The following is a 20,815-nucleotide window of genomic DNA, read 5'->3' as shown; positions in this document are numbered from 1 at the left end:
GGTCTGGAAAAGAACCAGTCCCAGGAAGAAGCTACTGTTTGAACAAGCTATTGAAACTGTAGCTTCTGTTCCAATACATTCCATACATCCAAATTTCTTGAAAGAAAACATATTTGCTTGTTATAGTATATAATTGTTAGAATGTTATGGTCTTATAATGATTGAAGAGATACTAAAGGATGTGTTTTGAAAAAAATGAATCACATTAAGTTTACTATTTATATACTCTATTTATATAAATTTCATAGTCTGGTACCTATTTGTCAGTAATAGGCCTAAGAAACTACAATACATAGCTATTTTTAACCTAACAGTAGAAATATGAACAGAATATATTATAAAGGAGTATAATCATATGTTAAGATAGAAGCTAGTTTTCGAAGGTGAATACTGCTTTGGCTAAATATACTGTCACATAATTCCACAACTTATTTTCCTCAAGGCTTCTTTCATGTCTTTGTTCCTCAGACTGTAGATAAAGGGGTTGAGCATCTGAGGGACCACGGTGTACAGTAATGAAGCCACTGCAGTCTTCCTGGGAGAGTCAGTCACTGCAGAGCTGATATAGACACCAAACAGTGTGCCATAGAACAGAGAAACAACTGACAAGTGAGATCCACATGTAGAAAAGACTTTATAACTACCTCTCATTGAAGGTTTTCTCAAAATTGAAGAGACAATTTGAACATAAGACAAAATAATGCCCCCAAATGAAAGACCACCAAATATGCAAGCTGCCAAGTATATCACTATGTTGTTGATGAGTGTATCAGAACAGGACAGCTTGATGACATGATCAAGTTCACAGAAGAAGTGGGGAATGTCCATGACTTTGCAGAAGGATAGTTTCAATACCAGCAGACTGTGGATTAGGGCATCTATCATGCTAATAAACAAGGAGAACAAAGTCAGCAGACTGCAGATGCTTGGATTCATAATAACTGTGTACCTAAGGGGATGGCAGATGGCTGCATAGCGATCATAAGCCATTGCTGCGAGAAGGAAGTTTTCCATTCCACCAAGAAATATAACAAAGTACAGCTGTGTAAGACAATCTGTGTAACTGATGGCTTTGTTCTGTCTCTGGATGTTCAGCAGCATCCTGGGGACTGTACTGGTGATGAGGCAGATATCAGTGAAGGATAGGTTAGAGAGGAAGAAATACATGGGGGTATGAAGGTGGGGGTCAAAACTGACAGCCAATATAATCAGCAGGTTTCCAAGCACTGTGATTAGGTACATGGATAGGAAAAGTCCAAAGAGGATGACCTGCAGTTCTGGATCATCTGTCAATCCCAGAAGAAAGAATTCTGAAGCAGATGTTTGATTTCTGTATTCTGTACTACTGTTAAATATAAGTAAATGTGATGATATTGCAATTAAACCTATGGATCCAGAGTATCAGCAATGTTCTCATCACCTAATATTACATTATATACACTTGCAAATACCAATGAAAGAATTACAGGCAATAATATCCAGGTTTTAGGGGATAAAGAATCTACACTTCAACAAGCTTTTTCATATATTATGCGTAGAGTTACTGATATAAAAAACTTTTAGTTTTTTGTAATCCCAAGGTATTAATGAAGCCTACACTTTGTACTTTTCCAGAGAAAGTGACATATTCATCAAAGACAAAATAACCTTCACTTCTATCTTTTCCACTCTTTCCCAACTTCTTTCCTTGAAACCAGATTTCAGCCAAGGGTTGTTTTATTATCAACTCTCTGATTAAATTTACAAAATTATAAAAATGAAATTTCAAAGAAATTTTGAATAATTAGAAATAATTATTCATGGGTCTTAATGTGGGAAAGTGTATTATAGGGTGCTTGGCAATTGACAGGAACAGGAGTGTGGTTAGAAAGTGTATGGGTGAGAGTAAACTGTTATATTATGTAATACGTGTCATTGTCAAAGAACAAGTTTAATCAGTATAAAAACAAAAACATGTTGTGCACGATGATGCATGCCTTCAATCCCAGTACTCAGTGGCAGAGTCAGATGGATCTCTAAGTTCTAAACCAGCCTTAACTACAGAGTTCCAGGATAGCCAAGGATATATACAGAGGAACCCTGTCTCAAAAATATCCTAGAGAAATCCAAATTAAACCAGACCAAATCCATCAAAAACAAAATAACCAAACACACACAAAAAAAAAACCAGAAATATATTTACAAATCATCAAATAAAAATCACCCTCGGTAATATTTTTCCTGCAATCAGTAGATTTGTTTACTGAGCCATAGAAGAAATTCAAATGTGAAGAAAATTTCAACATAATAAGGAAAAAATGTACAGAAGAGTATCTTGGTTTTGTTGGTACACAGCGTAGATGAATGCATAATAAAAGAGAACCATTAGGCCTTTTAATTTTGATCTCTTCATTATGGAGAGTAAAGAGAGAACTCAGCCAAAGTCAGTTAAGATTTAAGATTTCTGAGTCAAAACCACTATGCATGCTTGCTTTGAAAATTCTTAGTGCAGTGAAATATTAAAGGTTGCTGGAATTATTTCAAGAAAAATTAAACTAGTTCAAGAATAACAGCCAGCACATTATTCAACATGAAAAGTTCTCATTCACATTTTGACTGGGGTTTCCTGCAATCATAATATCATTTGTATCTTTCTATCCTACAATGAAAGATATAAAGATATATGAGATTTCAATAGCTGTGCATTTTATGGTAGTGAACAGCATGGGTTTGTTTTTCAGCATGTGAACACCGGTCATGAGGAAAGAGGTTCCAATATCAGTGTTGTATGCTAGAAGTAAAATAAATCAATAATAAAATAAATTATATTTATGAGTGAATGCTAACACTAAAAAGATAGCTAAAGAAGCCAAAATTCTGGTATTTTCTGTAAAGGTATTAAATACCAAGCCCACAGGAGTATTTTATGTTTATTTTCGACTAGTAGGTCTGACAGTTATTAGCTTTCTTTAATTTTATTTTTAGTGGGGCATATTTCAAGACAGTGTGTCTCTGTATAACAGCCTTGACTCTCCTAGAACTTGCTCTGTAAACCAGACTGGCCTTGGACTCTCAGAGATTTGCCTGTCTTTGTTTCCCAACTGAGCCACCATACCTGGATTAGCTGTCTTATTTTCTGTATATATTAATTAAAACTGACACTTTCAGTTCTGTTTTATTAATTTTAACCACAATTAAGTCTATAAATAAATATTTATTTTACAAATTATCCAATTTTGTTTCTGTTTTTCATCTTCTGTGGACATTCTTCATTATGTGAGAACATACAGATGAAGAAACCATATGAAAGAAAAAAATATAATTGTAAAACAAAGAACAAAATTATACTATGTTCCCACTTGGGAAAACAACAACATCAGGGCAAAATGTTTAATCAGAATTTTGACATATACATATTTTTCTAAAAAAAGCATGTATATGATTTTTGATCACCAGAATATTAATTCTGGAAAATTGAGATTGATGATAAATATTAATTATTTCATGAACATAGAATAATTTAAAGTATTTTGTTATTTTGTCTTGAAGAAGTAAGAACAGGTCCATAGATTTCTTGGTGTATACTTACATCCTAATTTCTGCAGTGTTCTTATAGCTTGCAGCTTGAACTGTCAACAACTTCTTCTGAATGGTGATTTATTTTGATTTGAGGACAATAGAATGCGAAGCTGAAAATCGTCTTTCTCCTTACCTTACAATGTATGCATATAAGTACAAAAAGTTTTGACCCTCAAAAAATTAAAAATAGAACTTTTTATGCTCATATGGTTTTGGAAAAGTACAATATTCTCTAATTTTACAACAGTACCAAAGAACATGATATAATGATAACAGTAAGGTCTCTCAGGGGGAACATTATAGTACTCACTTTCTGCTGCATGCATTTTTCTCACAGGTTCACATACTAGAGATAAAAAAAAACACCAGAGTACTGCATTACCTTGCTATCATCATTGTAGAATGAAGGATAGTCAAATAATCTGGTATTGGGTGCTCACAGAATATCTATTGTCTGGAACGGTAGCATCTCTTTGGGAGACTCCAACTTCTTTGTGAAACCAAAATCTCTTAGAGTAAACAAAATACTTTTATGGCCGGAGCAAGCCTCATGAGTCATATTGTAAAATTGGAAGATGTACAGCTACTACGTCTTTAGGGACCCAATATTCAAAGCATCTCATTAGACAAACATTAGTATTGTGTTGAGAACCATAGAGATGTGTAAATCCATGAAGGCCAATAATCTAGAAGGTATGGCAGCCTCAGATGATTTTTCTTTGTCGACGAAGGCAGGTTAATCACCCACTTTTAGCACCCTGTTTTTCCTTACTTACAGGTCACACATATATGTGCTACGTTTTACTAACCAGAATTTCCCCTTTATCTTGGTTTTGAACAATGTTATCTTCATCACCTTTGCCTAGTTTTAGATTTAGAGATATAAAAATATTTTCACTTTGTCTTTATTTAATTTTGTATTTTAATTTTGAGAATTTCATAGGTAAGAAATTTAACTAAATCATTTCTACCCCTCATAATTCTAATGTGTGCAACAACTGCCCCTACATATATGGCTTCCTCCATTTTTTGAATTTGTGATACATAAAATATATTTAAAATACAAATAAGATGCATTTTAATGTATTTGGAAAACTCTGTTATGTAAATAATCATAAAAATATATCACAGATGAAAACTGGATATTTTCTGAGCCCCATCTTCAGTCTACACTTAATTCACTATTTTTACCAGTTATGTATAGTAAATTTAGAATATAACTGATCCATATGACAAAAATAAAAAATTATATAAATCTACTAGTTTATAAAAACATATAACATATATATGTATATATGTAGAGAGAGATTCAAGACAACTTAGAGCTCCATAATCACTTTTTCCAACAGCTCTTATTTGTATTATTCTTAATTCAATGATTTATTTTACAGCCTGATCACAGCCTCTAGTCCTCCCTCTTTCCCTCTCCCATTTCTCCCCCATCCCACACCTCCTTTATTGACTGAAAAAGGACAGGTCTCAGCAAAGCATAGCATATCAAAATGCATTATTACCAAGCACCCCCCCCCCCTCGTATTCAGTTTGGGCAAAACAATCCAGTATGAGGAATAGGTTCCCAAGAACCATCGAACACAACAGGTTCATCCTCCCTCCCATTGTCAGAAATAGACCAAGTTGTCACATACATACAGAGAATCTAGATGATTCCCTTGCAGGCTCCCTGGGGATTGGTTTAGATTCTGAGTTCCCAAGAGTTAGCCTAACCATTTCTGTGGGTTTTCCTCAAATATCTCTAAACCTCTGTTTTCTATAATCCCTCATCCCTCAGCAGGACTCCCACAACTAGGCCAAATATTTGGCTATGATATTCATAACATGCCTCCATCAGTCACTGTATGAAGACTATCGGATATCACCTGGTATAGTTTCCAGTGTGATCACAGGGCATGGAAGATTCAGGGAATACATAATAGAGTCTTAGCTGGGGCTATTCTTGCAGACTTAAAGTTTCCTTACATCAGGCTTCTACTCAACTCCATAAATACCCCCCTTTCAGTCATCTTTCTCAGTAACCTCCCCCTTCACCCACCACTGAAACCAACCCTTCAAGTTCCCGTGCCCATATGTCCCCAGTCCAACCAGAAGATCTCTATTTCTGCTACCCTGGAAGATCCTTCTGTCCCCACTTTGATCATCATTGTTACCTGTCCTCTATGGATCTGTGCATTGTAGAATGGTTATCCTCTACAGTTAATATCTACTATGACTGAGTACATAACATGCTTGGGTTTCTGGGTCTCAGTAATCACGCTCAAGATGTTCAATTACTTTTTTTACAGTAAAAATTCACTAATAAATTTTTCTTCTTAACTGATAATGATGCCTTGAAATGACTCTTGATTTTCAATAAACTATTTAGAAATTTCAGAAATAAGTGTCAGAAATTACATATTGATTATAGCATCAAAGAAGGAAAGAGGATTTGCGTGTGGTTTCAGAAGTTAGTGTATGTATGTACAACTAGTTGAATTTCTTTTGACCTGTAGGAGTTAGACCAACATTGCAGGGAGAAAAATTATATATCCACTGGATTCAATTAAACAGACATAATATCTAGATAATGAAAATACTTCTGGTTAAGAGTAGTGGGTAAGCAGTTAAGAGTGAATGTTGATTTTACAGAGAAACTGAATTCAGTTTAAAGAATACATATCATGTAGCTCACAATTACCTATAAGACAAATTTAGTGAATCCAAGGCCTTTCACTTCCATGATCATGTGAACTCGTGAATAGATATTTCTAGAGAGACAAAAACATATACAATAATTAAGCATAATGTTAATCTTTTTATTGTATTTTTTTTTTTGTTTTTTTCGAGACAGGGTTTCTCTGTAGCTTTGGAGCCTGTCCTGGAACTAGCTCTTGTAGACCAGGCTGGTCTCGAACTCCCAGAGATCCGCCTGCCTCTGCCTCCCAAGTGCTGGGATTAAAGGCGTGTGCCACCACCGCCCAAAAACTATATTTTCTCATTTTATTTACCAGTCCCAGTTTCTATTCCTTCCCCTCCTCCCATTCCCTCCATCTTTCACCCTCTTCCACTCCTAAGGGCAGTAAGGCTCTCCATGGTGAGTCAACAAATTCTAGCACATTGCTTTGAGGAAAGATCAAGGACCTATCTACTATATCTAGGCTGATCAAGGTATCCTTTCAAATAGAATGGGTTCCAAAGGTCAGTGCAAGCAGTAGGGATAAATGTTGGTTTCACTGCCAGTTGCCCCACAGTCTGTCTCCTGTACAACTATCACCCATATCTAGAGGGCCTAGTTTGGTCTTATGCTGGTTTCTTTCCTATCAGGCCGGAGTTGGTGGGCTCCCATTAGCTCAAGTAAGCTATTTCAGTGGGTATTTTCATCATGGTCTTGACCTCTTAGCTCATATTCTCACTACTCCCACTATTTCACTAGAATTTGGGAGTTCAGCTCAGGGATCTGCAGTGGATCTATCCCTCTGCTTCCATCAATTGTTGGATAAAGGGTCTATGGTGAAATTAAAGACAGTCCTCAATCTGACTACAAAGCAAGACTTGTTTGGGTACTCTCTCCACCATTGCTTAGAGTCTTAGCTGGGGTCATCTTTGCACATTCCTGGCAATGTCTCTAGTGCCAGGACTAGAGACAAACCTATTTTGATATATATATATATATATATCAAAACCTATTTTGTTAGCCCCATAATGACTCCCTCAGAAAGGCATCCCTTTCTTTGCTCTCTGTCTCTGTCTTTTCCCCATCTCGACTATCCTGTTTTTTCAAGTTCTTCTCCTCCTTCCCCTTGGAATGACAGCTCAGTGCTTGTGTCCTTATCCACAAATTGGAGACAGAGAGAGAACAGTGAGCATGTTTCAAGTCTTTTGCAATCTATAAACTTGCTGCTTCCTGAAACAAGTCCAAGATTTCTAATCCTTTCTAAACAATTCCACCAAATATATGACCCTATGGTAGCATTCTTTTTTCAAACCACCACCTTCCATTCCTTGGCCTCCAAAGAATTATTGCCATTTGGTAATATATAAGGAGTCAATCTCCAAAATTATTTTTCAATCTCAATAAGGTTTAAAATTACAAAGTATATTCTGACAATCAAGAAGGTCAATTTTAACCCTCTGTAAAATCAAAAAATAAATATTTCCAGTACAAAATGACACATATTATATGTTACCATTCCAAATGGGGGATAGGACCATAGTTAGGAAATGCTGAAGTGATGAATGGATGAAATTCAGCAAAGCAAAGAAAAAAATTATATTGTTCCATCTCTAAAGTCAAAGTGATTAGATAGCTCTGACCACCTAGTTTTCTGACTGTGCCAAATTTCTTTCTCTTGGATAATTCTTCTTGCTTCCTGTGTTAACCTTGGCAGATGCCTCATGGCATTGAAAACTTCAAAATCTTTGGGTCAAAAACGAAATGTAGCTTCATTTTTAGAGCTTTACACAATGTATATAATGGTCTCTTAGGATTTTTAAATGGGGGCTCTTGCCACATGACTGGCCTCAGAGCTCTCTTTAACTGGAGAGAGAGATTCCACAAACTGTTTCTTATTTATCTTTCATGATTCTAAAGCCAAACCCACATGGTAAACACTGCCAAGTTTAAGTGACTGATTGAAATGGAGCACAAACCTATTGAATCACGTTTGCAGAAGCTTTCTTTTGCTTTTGCTCTTGCAGAAGAAAAAAATTGCTCAGGCCTTTTATTTTCAGGTTGATAACTTGGATGTGAGAGTTATTACTCCATTGGGTTCTTTCCTCTTATTCCATTTCTACTTGGGTTTTCCTTAATTTTATTATCTCTCCCAGCACAAGCAAAAGTTCCAACATTAAATTACTTGGTACTCTTTTTCTTCCCTAACTGTATATTTTATATTTCTTTTTTTTTGTCCCACATGCTGTTTCATTGTAAACCTAAAAAAAAGTAATTTGTTAATAGTCACAAAGCAAAGGTAGTATTACAATGCCTTGAAATGTCCTTTTTCAAGAAAATTCATCCACTACACATTGATTTACCCGCAAGAAAAATCTCAGGATACAGGCAGAAATCAGTTACATTCCTTGCCTTAAAATTAGGAAAGGTCTGTAGTTGAATTACTAATAGTGTTCTCTCTGAAACATCTTGAATTAGGCCTGATAGTCCCCCTAGCTGCCACCACTATCTCTTCCGTGAGTTTTCCTAGGATGGCACCTTAAACACTGCATAGAGTGTTCAATCAACTTCTTAGTCCAAAGTTCCAAAGTATTTCATATCCCACCAATAAAACATCATGATCAGGGCTGTAACAACGATATTCATTTTTTATGTGATCTCTCCTCACTCTGCCCTATTTTTGAGGGGACTAAGTAAGTACATCCTGGTAGAACAGAATACTTATGATGCCATTCAAATACCCCCAGCACATACTAATTTCTAAGTCTCAGGGCAAAATAACCAGAAACATATTTTTTTTTCTGGGAACTCCGAGTTTCCATACCTATCAGGAGGAGCTTTTCCTAAAGGCAACACATATCCACCACAAATCTCTTAAAAACTAGATATGGACACAAAATCAAGGTACAAAGCACTAGCCCTGTGAAGACAAGACCAGATATCAGCACCTAGACTTACATTTTTCCAAGTCTCATGCCCCTAGATACCTGCATAAAAACAAGTAATGACAGTCAGTGCAATATGTCTCTGTCTTATTTAGGGTTTCCACTGTTCTGAGGAGACACTATGACCACAGCAACTCTTACAAAGGAAAACATCTAATTGCATGGCTTACAGTTTCAGATGTTTAGTCTATTATCATCATGTAAAGACATGGCAGCATGCAGATAAACTTAGTGCTGGAGGAGGAACTGAGAATGTCCAAGGATCAACATTTAAATCCAAAGATGACCGGAAGTCTACTGAAATACTGGGTGTGATTTGAGCATAAATGGTACATCAAAGGTCACCCATACAATGACACTCTTCCTTTAATAAGACAATATCTCCAACAAAGTCACACTTCCTCATATTGCCACTCCCTATAAACTTAAGGGGATCAATTATTTTGAAACTACCACATTTCATCCCCTTACTACCATAAGCTTATAACAATATCATAATGCAAACTTCATTTAGTACACCTTCAAATTCCTTAAAGTCTATTACAATCTTAACACTGTTTTAAACTCCAAAGTTCAAAGTCTCTCCCAAGATTTATATAGCCCTTAACTCCTTATGTTGGGAAGCTCTGTTTCAGTTCCACTTCTCTTATTCAAGACCCCATGCTCCAAAAAGCCCACTATTGGCAGCTCTACCTCTGGAACTGCTCCTGACTGCCTACAGTCTGTTTAAAACTGGTAACCAGGGGGGAGGGGGAGGGAGATGGGAGGCTGGGAGGAGGCGGAAACTTTTTTTTTCTTATTCTCAATAAAATAAAAAAAAAGAGTTAGTCTGAAAAAAAAAAGAAAAAAAATAAAACTGGTAACCAGAACTGCCACATACTCTCTCTCCTGCCTTCCAGAAAGTCACCTGGGAGTTGCTTCACTCTGTTCTATTTACTAAGTCTGTGTTTATTAATTTGGGCTGATTCAGCTTATTGCATGATCAGATGAGCCCAATAACTGGGAATCCAGTACATATCATGTTGGTGTGGAAACAATACTTGAGCAGCCACCATTAATTACATGATTTGTCATCCTGATAATTAAGTAAGGATAGAGAAGTTCATATGCCTTCACTGCCATTCTACCACATGGAAGTGGGTACACCAGGAGCCATTAGATCTCCAAGTTAATTTGAATTAGGATAGATTTCTATATGATAATATCTGTCCTGCCATAAAGGCGAGGTTGATGAAAAAAAAAAGGTTCAAAACAATGCTGGTTTACTGAAGTATTGGAGCTGTACCTCCATACACCAGGTTTTATAACAATGTTAAAACTTTGTTTTGCTTCTACACATGATGATTATGTTCTATGTCTAAAGATCACATTGAACATCAGAGACTAGCTATTGCTATTTTATGATTCCTAAACAGTCTGACAAAGGGTCTCTCCTTTGCTAAGGTCTATTCCAATCTAAAAAAAAGACCAACTTAAAAAATTATGCCTAATCTTCTTGCTTTTGTCAAACTGTATGTCTAGATTTAACTTATGCTGTAGGAAATCCTTCAGCTAGTAGCCCTTAAGTTACCCGCCCACTTGGGCATGGCCTCTTACAGTATAAATGCCATTGTAAAGCCTGTGCTTCCTTTCTCACTTTTGGCTGATAGATTCCCTGTTCGAGCAGAGGACTATGATCTGTGAGTCTACCCCTGAATAAATAACCCCATATTATATTCAATTCTGAACTAATGTGGTATTTCTTTTCAGCATCCCTCTTCAAACTTGTATATGTCCCCAAACTAAGACTAAACATTTGTCTAATTCAGATATACCTAACTGATAATTATACCTTGATCCTCAAGTGACTCAGAAATTTGAGAACATGGCATTTTAATAAAAAAGCTTATAGAGATATTCCAGTTCTGAGCTGTATCCTTTATCTCCTTCAATGAAGGCCCCAGAAGAACTTCCAGCCAGAGGCTTGCTTTGAATGTGGCAAAGCCAGCCAAGTAGCAAACAACTGTTTCACACTCTACACCACTGCCAGACCCTGCCCAGACTGGACCAACAGGACAGTGAGGAATCAATTGCTCCACTTTTCCAAGACAAGGTTGGTCACTTCCCCCAAATTCCTACCCCACTGGTAAGTCTCTCAGTTTGTCTGGGTTTGACAACAGAAGACTGGTAATGCCTCTGGAATTTCTGTCCTGCATTAGTGACAAAGAAACCTAGGACTGACTAGGTATCTAGAAAACTGTCTTACTTCTGCTTATCCTTTTGAGATCTGATCGTGTTTGATGACTAGGGAACTTAAATAGCTTAATAGCTCTTCCCTTATCCCCATCCCTGAAGACTGCCACCAGCTTAGTAGACCATTGGTTTATTAGTTAAGTTTCCTGTTAAAAGTGCAGAGAGCTGTGCCTCATTTACAGGCTTCATAATATAGGGTAGAGAGGTTTCAGATGTAACTTTAGATTTTTAGTGGTGTAGGAGTTCCTTCTGTCTATGTGTTACTTTCATTGGCTAATGAATAAAGAAACTGACTTGTCCTGATAGGGTAGAATAGAATTTAGATAGATGGGGAAAAGTACATGGCATTCTGGGAGAAAGGAGGCAGAGTCAGAGGAATGCCATAGAGCTACCAGAGAAAGATGCTTGGAATGTTACCCGGTAAGCCACTGCCACTTGGCAATACACAGACTACTAGAAATGGGTTGTATTAAGATGTAAGAGTTAGCCAATAAGATGCTAGAGATAATGGGCCAAGCAGTGATATAATTAATACAGTTTCTGTGTGATTATTTCGGGTGTAAGCCAGGCAGGTGACCAGGAAGAACAAGCAGCCCCTTGCTACAGTTTAGAGTTTTAACACTGATAGACACAGTTTTAATGAACTGTCAGAGAGCACTGCCTACAAACAGTTTTCAAGAGTCCTTAAATTTTTGTTGCTTTTACTGGTTCCAGCTTTTAGAGACAGGTTAGGATTAGAGAAGTTATGGAGCCATGCAGGCATGTTCAACTCCCTCCTCTTCCTCCTCCACTCTCCCAATCTTTTTTGTTCAGTGAATTTAGATTTAAAAGGGTGTTTCATGTGGCTGAAAACAGGCCCAAGGAAAAATGCTCATGTCTTTTAACCCAAAGTCAAAGAATTTTGCTATAAAATCAAGGAAAAAATTTACTGTAGCTGTTTTACAGGTATATTCCCAGTAAGAGTGTCAAGCCTAACACACAGGGGGCCCTCCAAAGACACCAGTCTCTGAACCAGAGTCAAGGACACAAACAAGGCAAGAACTGGCAGGTTGACTTTACCCACATGCACATTCATATAAAGCTCTGCTATTTTCTAATTCTTCTTGACACTTTCACAAGATAGATAGAGACATTTACCACCTCTGGAAAAACAGCAGATATGATAGCTCTGGTATTCCTAAAGAACACATCATTTTATGAGCTGATAAGCCATCTCTCAAGCTCCTGTAACTTCATTGCTGGTACCACCTCTCCAAGCTCAATCAGGTACCAGCCCAGCAACTGGGACCTGGTTTTCCAAGATGTCCAAGTGAAGGGCATAGATACAAAGGGAGGTGTTTAGTCTTACCACAGTAACTTGATATAAAATGCTGTGTTGATATCCATGGTATGCCTGTCCCTTTCTGAACAGAAGAAGGGGAGTTATAACATGAATTTTTTTTATAACATGAATTTTGAACCCTGCGAGATATTGGGGTTCAATCTAAAGACTAGAAAAGCAAAGAAGCCAAGCCAATAGAGAGATTTCGCCTCTTTGAAATCTTCAGACTGAAATGAGAGCAAGTTCTTGTTTCATCTCATCTTATATTCCTTTATAATGCTGGTATTAAAGTCATACATCACCACTGTCTGGTCTCTATAACTAACTAGTGTGGCTGCTGAGATTAAAGGTTTGTGCAATTACTCCCTGGCCTTTATGTCTGAATAGTGTGACTTGCTTCTTGACTATAATCTACAGACAAGCTTAAATTGTAAGATCATAAACAAAATATCACTATAGAAAATGAATATACAACACACCCAAGCTTACAGGACACAAAATGAATGATGTTCTTAGAGGCAAGTTTACAGCATTGTATCTACATAAGAGTAAATCAAAGAAATGTCATACTAACAATTTAAATCACACTTGAAAACACTAGAACAAAAGAAAAAACTCATATATTAATGGAAAGATTGTCATAAATAATCAACTCATGTCTAAAATCAATAAAATAGAAACAAAAATACAAAGAATTAATGAACAAATAACTGATTTTTTGAGGTGATCAATAAGATCAAAAATCACTCATCCAAATTAACTAACACATGGAGTAGAATATCCATGTTAGTAACATTAGAAATAAAAAAGGAGGCAAGACAATAGAGAGAAAGTAAATCCAGAGAATCCAAAGGCTGTATTTTAAAATCGGTGCTTCACCAAATTGGAAAATCTAAATGAAATGGATAATTTCTTCAATATATACCACCTTCAAAGTTAGATCAAGATCACATAAGGAATTTAAACAATCATATATGTCCTAATGAAATAAAAGCAGTCACCAATACATCTCCCATCATTCAAAAGGTGAAGAGACAGATGGTTTTCACACAAAGCTCTTTTCAGAATTGTACCAGACTTACAAAGAAATTGTTAATGTCAATATTCTTGAAGGGACAGCACAGAATACTGCTAAGAACATGTTGCTTGCAGGACAGGATCCAACACTACAGAAAAACCCTGTCTCAAAAAAAAAAAAAAGGAACATGTTGCTTGCACAAGTCTTTTCTCTAATAATATTGATGATTGTCTTGTCAGTTTTAGTGTTATTTTGTCAACCATGCATGGTGCATGGAAAAGAATTTATAATTCTCAAAAACTCCATTTTTTTCTAATATTTTCTTTTAAAATTCTCTGGTTCTCAGCTTTCTTGTCTGGGGATACCAGATGCCACTCCGGACGTCCGGAACTGTTCTGATCCAGTGCTGAGAGAATTGGAGGGAGATGGACCCTATTTCTGGAAATATGCTATGTTAAGTTGTTAATAAAATTGTTGTTCTTCAAAAGGTATGCATACATCAATCATCTTTTAGTTTTGTAATGGCAGAATGTACCTGCCTAAATATTTGGCCAGAGTAGAAAAAGGATGTGTTGTTTTTGATATAAAAGTATTTTTAGTGTAGAGGTTTGGAAGAAAAATAATATATATTTGAAATATTTGTTTTTGCTGTAGGTTGACATTGGAGGATGCATAAAACTTGTATGTTAGAATGGAAAAACACACTTGTTTTATGTATAAATAAAATGACTGGAACAATTAGGGGCTGTTCGCTTGTGTGAAACTTACCTGGTGGTTTAACAGTTCATTTCTTCATATCAATGGCCCTTCTTTGTCTCAGGACCTGAATCTAGGCTGCTATGGGACCAATGTAGGATCATTAACATTTCGGTGTATAGTGAGTATCTTATTTTATTTTAATACCTAAGACAGGTATTCTAGCTTATATTAAAATTGTTTCTTCTGCTTTAAAAATACCATCATCACAGGGAATGTATAAGGCCCTTTCTACCTATGGTTCTTACCTCTTGGTGATAACCTTGTTTTATGAAATAGGTTTTATTGTGTATATCATCTATGCAGTTACTAACTCTTCTTTTGAAAAATGTGCTGTTAGAAACAATGTATATCAGGACTCCTCAAATACTTGATCTAGTTATATACATCTTGAATAATGAGGATATAAAGAATGCTGAAGGTCTCATTACTGATATTCCTTTCCTGTAATTATAAAGTAGGTTTGAAGCCAGACTTTATAAGATGAATTAAAAGTTCCTATTAACAATATCTTCTATAAGGCCTAAGTAAGACAACGTATAAGCACATTTCAATCTGGACTTCAATCTAGAATCTGTTTTGCTCAAATCCATGATATTTCCTACATAATTTCAATACTAAAACTTCTTTGTTGCTTTAGCTACATGAATCTTATCCTTTGTTGTGTATTCATATTTAGTAGTTGTTAATCTGTGTTCAAAGATAAAACACTGTAGTACATGAACAAGACAAAGGAAGGATTTAAGATTATTGTATTCACATCATAAGCCCAACTTCTGTATGGTGCCATTGTTAATACCAAGTATATTCAATTTTATTTGTGGAAACAAATGGAAAACTATACTTGCTTTCTTTTTTTTACTTTTGAGAATTTTATACAGGCATAAAAATTAAATATTGTATGGGAAGTCTCTCCAACATCTACAGCCAGCAGAGTGATAATCCATGGGATACAAGTAGGCATCTAAGTTCAATACAACTCAGTAGTCAGTCTTGGTTCAAAGTTTTGTTAAAATAAAACAAACTAATTTATTTTAGGGCATATTTTAACACAGCACAGTTTGGTAAAACTTTCCTATTGGTAAGTAACTCAATGTCAGGTGTACAGTAAAGCATACATAAATTTTCTAGAAAAAAAGTAAACTAAATAAGGATCTGAAGTGAAACATTGAAAGTCTTTGTAAATTACACATGACTCCTCCATAAAGTTCTATAGATTAAATGAGATAAACAAGCTTACAATACAGATTTTGAGAAGGGTTCAGTGTGCTGGGGTAAACAGTTACTGCAAAGATTGCTAGGCTATTAAACACATCTGCTCCTTGCCTTCTGCATTATATCAGGTCATGCTTTTCTTCCCTTGAAGGAAGAACCATGTGTGTTTAGTGTTCTAAGTTCCCTTAATCAATGAGTACTCATACCTCCACACCTCTTAGAAAATATGATCATATTCATGCCTACTTCCTACTTCCTATCTCTGCCCAAAAGTTCTAATTATACCTCCTGCATAACTATTGCCTTTCAGTTTTTTATTACATAGTCACAACAATATAACTTCATACAATGTACAAATATCTCATGACATCCATGTATGTGTGTTGTAAGAAGGCTGCTTGTTCGTTTCCCAGCTGCCCAGACTCCCAAAATAACCTCACAGAACTATATTGATGAAATCATTATTTGGGCAATTACTTAAACATATCCCTAACTAGCTCTTACATCTAGAATTAACCCATCTCAATTATTTTATACTTTACCATGATGCTTACGGCTTACCAGTAAGGTTTTAGCATGTCTATCTCTGGCGGTGGCTCCATGATTTCTCCTTGATTCCACCTCCTTTCTTTCAGCAGTCAGTTTAGTTTTCCCCACCTATCTCTCTACTCTACCCTATCACAGGCCTAGTTTCTTTATTAATCAATGGTATTCATACCATACAGAGTGGAATCACATATCACCTCCCCTTTTCTCTTTAAATATAAAGGAAGGTTTTAACATTAACACAGAAAATTACATATACCAAAACAGACATCAAGCATGAATTACAGCTACAATATTTATCTACTTTATATTATATCATAAGTAAGGAAAACTATATCTATATATTCTTCAACTCCATCAAATACTCCAGAAGGATATAGTATTACCCAAGTAAATAGGAAGTGCATTGTAAGCAACTTTCAAATCTCTAGAATTGTCAGAGACATCTCACTGTCTGTACTGTTGCCCAAAGTTTTTCTGTACCATTGGAGCATCCATCATCAGCCTACAGGCCTATAGTATCTAGTAGACTTTTATGAAGCAAGAAAATTTCAAAGACAGTCCTGCCTATATTAGCAGTTTTTCAGTTAATTTCTTCAGTGTACTACAGAATGTCTAGCAGACTCTTTCATGAAACAGGAACCCTGACGAACCATCTCATTTTTCTCTGGGTCCTGCATGTCCTGTTCACATAGCATACCATCAAGCAGTCTAGGCAAGAGTACTTCTTGACGAAATGACTATCAAAATCCATAAGGTACCTCTTCAATGCCCAGTTTCCTCTTGAAGTAGACTGGTGCTGCCAGAAGCAGATGTTTCTCATTATCATGAAAAAGTCCTAAGTCTTTAAACATTTTAAATGTCATATTCTAAAGCTCTCTGAAATATTTGAAGAATACATATCTAACTAAAATATATCTCTGTATATCTAGAAAAACTAGCATGACTACAAGCTTGACTGTTACAGATGATATCTATTAACCTATATTTCTTGATTCTACATATTTTTTAAATGAGCTGTACACAGTTCCTTAATTGAGAGCAGAAATACACATAACAAAATGACTTTAAATTTGTATCAATAAATTAAGATCCATACCAATGCAAATCTCTATAGCATATCCCCCTTTAAATGTAAACGTATAGCATATCCCCCTTTATAAACAATATTTGGAAATTTGGGTGTTGTTCTCTCCAAACTACTTCCTGCCATTTATTGGGTAAAATCTATTTTGGCACGTTCACAATGACTTTTCAGGGGATCTTGATCCATCGAACCATATTAACCTGGAATGAATCTACAGGTACTCATTCTCTGTGTCTTTATGTATTATGGAATGAGACATTAACTATCAAGGGCACAGGAAAACCTGCTCAATGATCCATCTATGGCACCAAGTTCCATTGTGGCTATTTTTACAACAATTACTTAATGGTCTGGAAAATAGCTAATTGTTGAATTGAATTGAGTGTATTCAATAAAGGATCAAATAAAACTCAATGATTTCTTCAAAATAATCTTTTCCTTGTTGTAAAATAGAAGGTAACTTTCCTACTTGCTTGATTTTATTAATTTGAGATTTATTAATTTTACAAATTAAAGCATTTTCAGGGCACAAATTAATGTGCCTCAAAAATGTATTGAGCCTTTTCATGCTAATTAGCATAATATTAGTATTAACAAATCACAATATAACATATATGGTTGCTTCAGAACAAAAAATGTTACTTATTTTTCTACCCAATGAGAGGGAAGTAATTCTTCTTACTGAAAACCTAGCCTACTACCCAAAGCTACTGAGGTCAGGACCTTAAAGGATAGCCTAAACCTACCACTTTACTTAAGAAAAATATTTACTGAGTCATCAATATTTATCCTTATATTCACATAATAGTTTAAATAACCCTCAGCCCTTCATCATAGAAACTGCTTTTGAAACCAATGTAGGCATAAAAAAGCAAAATTCATCAAAATGCAAAGAATGTCAGCCCCCACTTCATATATTTACAGATTAAATCCTACCCCTAAGGCTAGGAAATCATTGTGGAAGAGATGGCACAAAATTCTTAGAAACAGTGGAACACAGAAATTGCTATGAAACTGTATACCCTAGAAATATGATAAATATGATGATAAACAGGATGACTTGTTTAAACATGACATTAAGATTGCTTGCTTAATAATGAACTGAAGAAGGAAGATATCAACAGACATGCTAACATGGAATTGGTAAAATCTCAGAGGTTCTCAACCATAGAAAAATGACTAGAGGCAGCTAAAGTATACTGAGGGGAAGAGAAATCATTTTTTCCCAAAGAAGAGACCACTCCATTCATTTTTCCAATGCCTTGGATTCAGTCATAATATTATGTAATACAAGGACTATTACAGAGACTGAACAGGTTATCTATATATCTATCTATTTATTAATCATCTATCTACTGATCTACTCATATATAAATGCATATAAACTAATTTAATAATATTTTAATTTTAAAAATTAATAAAAATTATTTTAAAATTAACAGCTTTGCTTCTTGATGCATGAAAATTCAATTCTTTTGATGCTATATAGATAAATCCATAGTTCACTACATAAGGATTTAACTGTGAAATCAGATGAAATCATTCTCAAATGTTACTAAAATTTTGATGGAAGATAATGTCTATCCTATATCTACTTCTAAGGCATTGCACAAAATGGCTTTGATAAAATTAAAACAACAGTGTAAACATATCATTTTTATTGATTTTTATTGAGTTCTACATTTTTCTCTGCTCCCCTCCCTGCCTCTCCCGTCCCTTCCAACTCTCCCCCAAGTTCCCCATACTCCCAATTTACTCAGGAGATCTTGTCTTTTTCTTATTCCCATTTAGATTATATCTATGCATGTCTCTCTTAGTGTACTCATTGTTGTCTAAGTTCTCTGGGATTATGATTTGTGGGCTGGTTTTCTTTGTTTTATGTTTAAAAACTACTTATGAGGGAGTACATTAAGATCCCAAGAGATACATTTTCTTTAGAAAAGCATATATTAAATCACTGAGTTAGACATATAGGGATGCCTGGTTTCAAAGTAAGGTAAAATGTACATTATTATCATGTGTGACACTTGTTATATAACTTTTATATGATAGATATCAAGCATCTTGATGTAGAGTATTTGGTAAGTTTTTCTTACTTACCAAATACTTACAAATATTTGATATAACGATGACATATTATAAAATTGATGTTATCCTACTAATTACTTTCCTGAAGGCTTTTTTCATGTCTTTGTTCCTCAAGCTATAGATAAAGGGATTTAGCATCTGAGTGACCACAGTGTACATAACTGAAGCCACCACAGTCTTCCTTGGAGAGTCAGTAAATGCAGAGCTAATGTGTACTCCAAAGCCTGTGCCATAGAACAGGGACACAACTGACAAATGAGACCCACATGTTGAAAAGGCTTTATACTTTCCTCCCAAGGATGACATTTTTAAAACAGAGGATACAATGTGAATATAAGACAAAAGGATCCCCAAAACAGGAATACCAAAAAACACAACAGACACTGTGTATACAAGCAGATAATTGATGAAATTATCAGAACAGGCAAGTTTGATGATCTGAGCCAGCTCACAGAAGAAATGGGGAATTTCTGTTTCTGTGCAGAAAGACAGCATCAACATCATCAGAGTGTGGAATAGAGCATGTGTAACACTAAAGAACAGAGAACAGAGAAGCGACATCACACAGAAATGTGAATTCATAATAACTGTGTACTTCAGAGGGTGACAGATAGCAACATAGCGGTCATAGGCCATCACTGCAAGAAGACAGTTTTCTATACCAGCAAAATTCAAGATGAGACAGACCTGAGAGAGGCATCCTGTGTATGTGATGGTCTTATCCTGAGATTGGATATTGATCAACATATTTGGGATTGTGGTTGTGATTAAACAGATGTCATTAAAAGACAAGTTGGAAAGAAAGAAATACATGGGAGTATGTAGTTGAGAGTCAGACTTAACAGCCAGGATGATGAACAGATTTCCTAAGGTGGTAATTAGATATATGAACAGGAAGAGGCTGAAGATGAAAGGCTGCAGAGCTGGGTCTTCACTAAGTCCTAGAAGAATGAATTCTGAGGTAGCTGTTTGGTTGACAGATCCCATGTTTTTGAGTAATCTAGAAGAAAAGGAAGTTGTAAAGGTACCATCAACTTCATAAGCTTGTTCTTTGAATTCTAGACTGCAAATCTGTAAATAATTAAATTTCTTCCATTAATCCATATATTCTCTGATACTTGATTACAAAATCTCTAGCAAATAATCCTTGAATGAAATCCTCCCTAATGTAGAAACAATAATTAAAGAAAATAGCAATATTAAGTAATAGACATCATGTTTGCTGATAGAAACATGGGTTTGTTAAACAAGAAATTGGCGCTGCTTTTGTATAGAACAAGAGACCACTAGAATGGAGGCTGATTTGCATTGGTGGATATGTGAATAAGTATGTGTCAGGTGGATAACAGATAATGGTAAGAAATTTTACTATAGTCTTTCTACA

At 35.5% G+C, this 20,815-nt stretch overlaps 2 protein-coding genes across 2 annotated transcripts; both read right to left on the bottom strand.

The window, feature by feature from the left end:
• Positions 1-411: 411 nt before the first annotated feature.
• On the bottom strand, positions 412-3,884 carry LOC126494468 (olfactory receptor 7G1-like). Its single transcript, XM_050131835.1, has 2 exons — positions 3,869-3,884; positions 412-1,385 (listed from the first exon to the last, which is right to left on the bottom strand). Exons 1-2 carry the CDS (start codon positions 3,882-3,884, stop codon positions 412-414), a joined length of 990 nt encoding a protein of 329 aa, XP_049987792.1.
• A 15,595-nt stretch (positions 3,885-19,479) lies between these two features.
• LOC126494453 (putative gustatory receptor clone PTE38) lies at positions 19,480-20,418 on the bottom strand. Its single transcript, XM_050131820.1, has one exon. It carries the CDS (start codon positions 20,416-20,418, stop codon positions 19,480-19,482), a length of 939 nt encoding a protein of 312 aa, XP_049987777.1.
• Positions 20,419-20,815: the final 397 nt, after the last annotated feature.

The sequence above is a fragment of the Alexandromys fortis genome, unplaced genomic scaffold (genome assembly GCF_014885135.2).
Source record: "Alexandromys fortis isolate MF-2015 unplaced genomic scaffold, M_Fortis_MF-2015_v1.1 scaffold_350, whole genome shotgun sequence".
NCBI lineage: Eukaryota > Metazoa > Chordata > Mammalia > Rodentia > Cricetidae > Alexandromys > Alexandromys fortis.
Note: the sequence above shows the minus strand (reverse complement) of the source record. Positions and strands in the feature narration are given on the sequence as shown.

Excerpts from the sequence above, each read along its gene's own strand:
- LOC126494453 (XM_050131820.1), bottom strand. The coding sequence starts at position 20,418 with ATGGGATCTGTCAACCAAACAGCTACCTCAGAATTCATTCTTCTAGGA.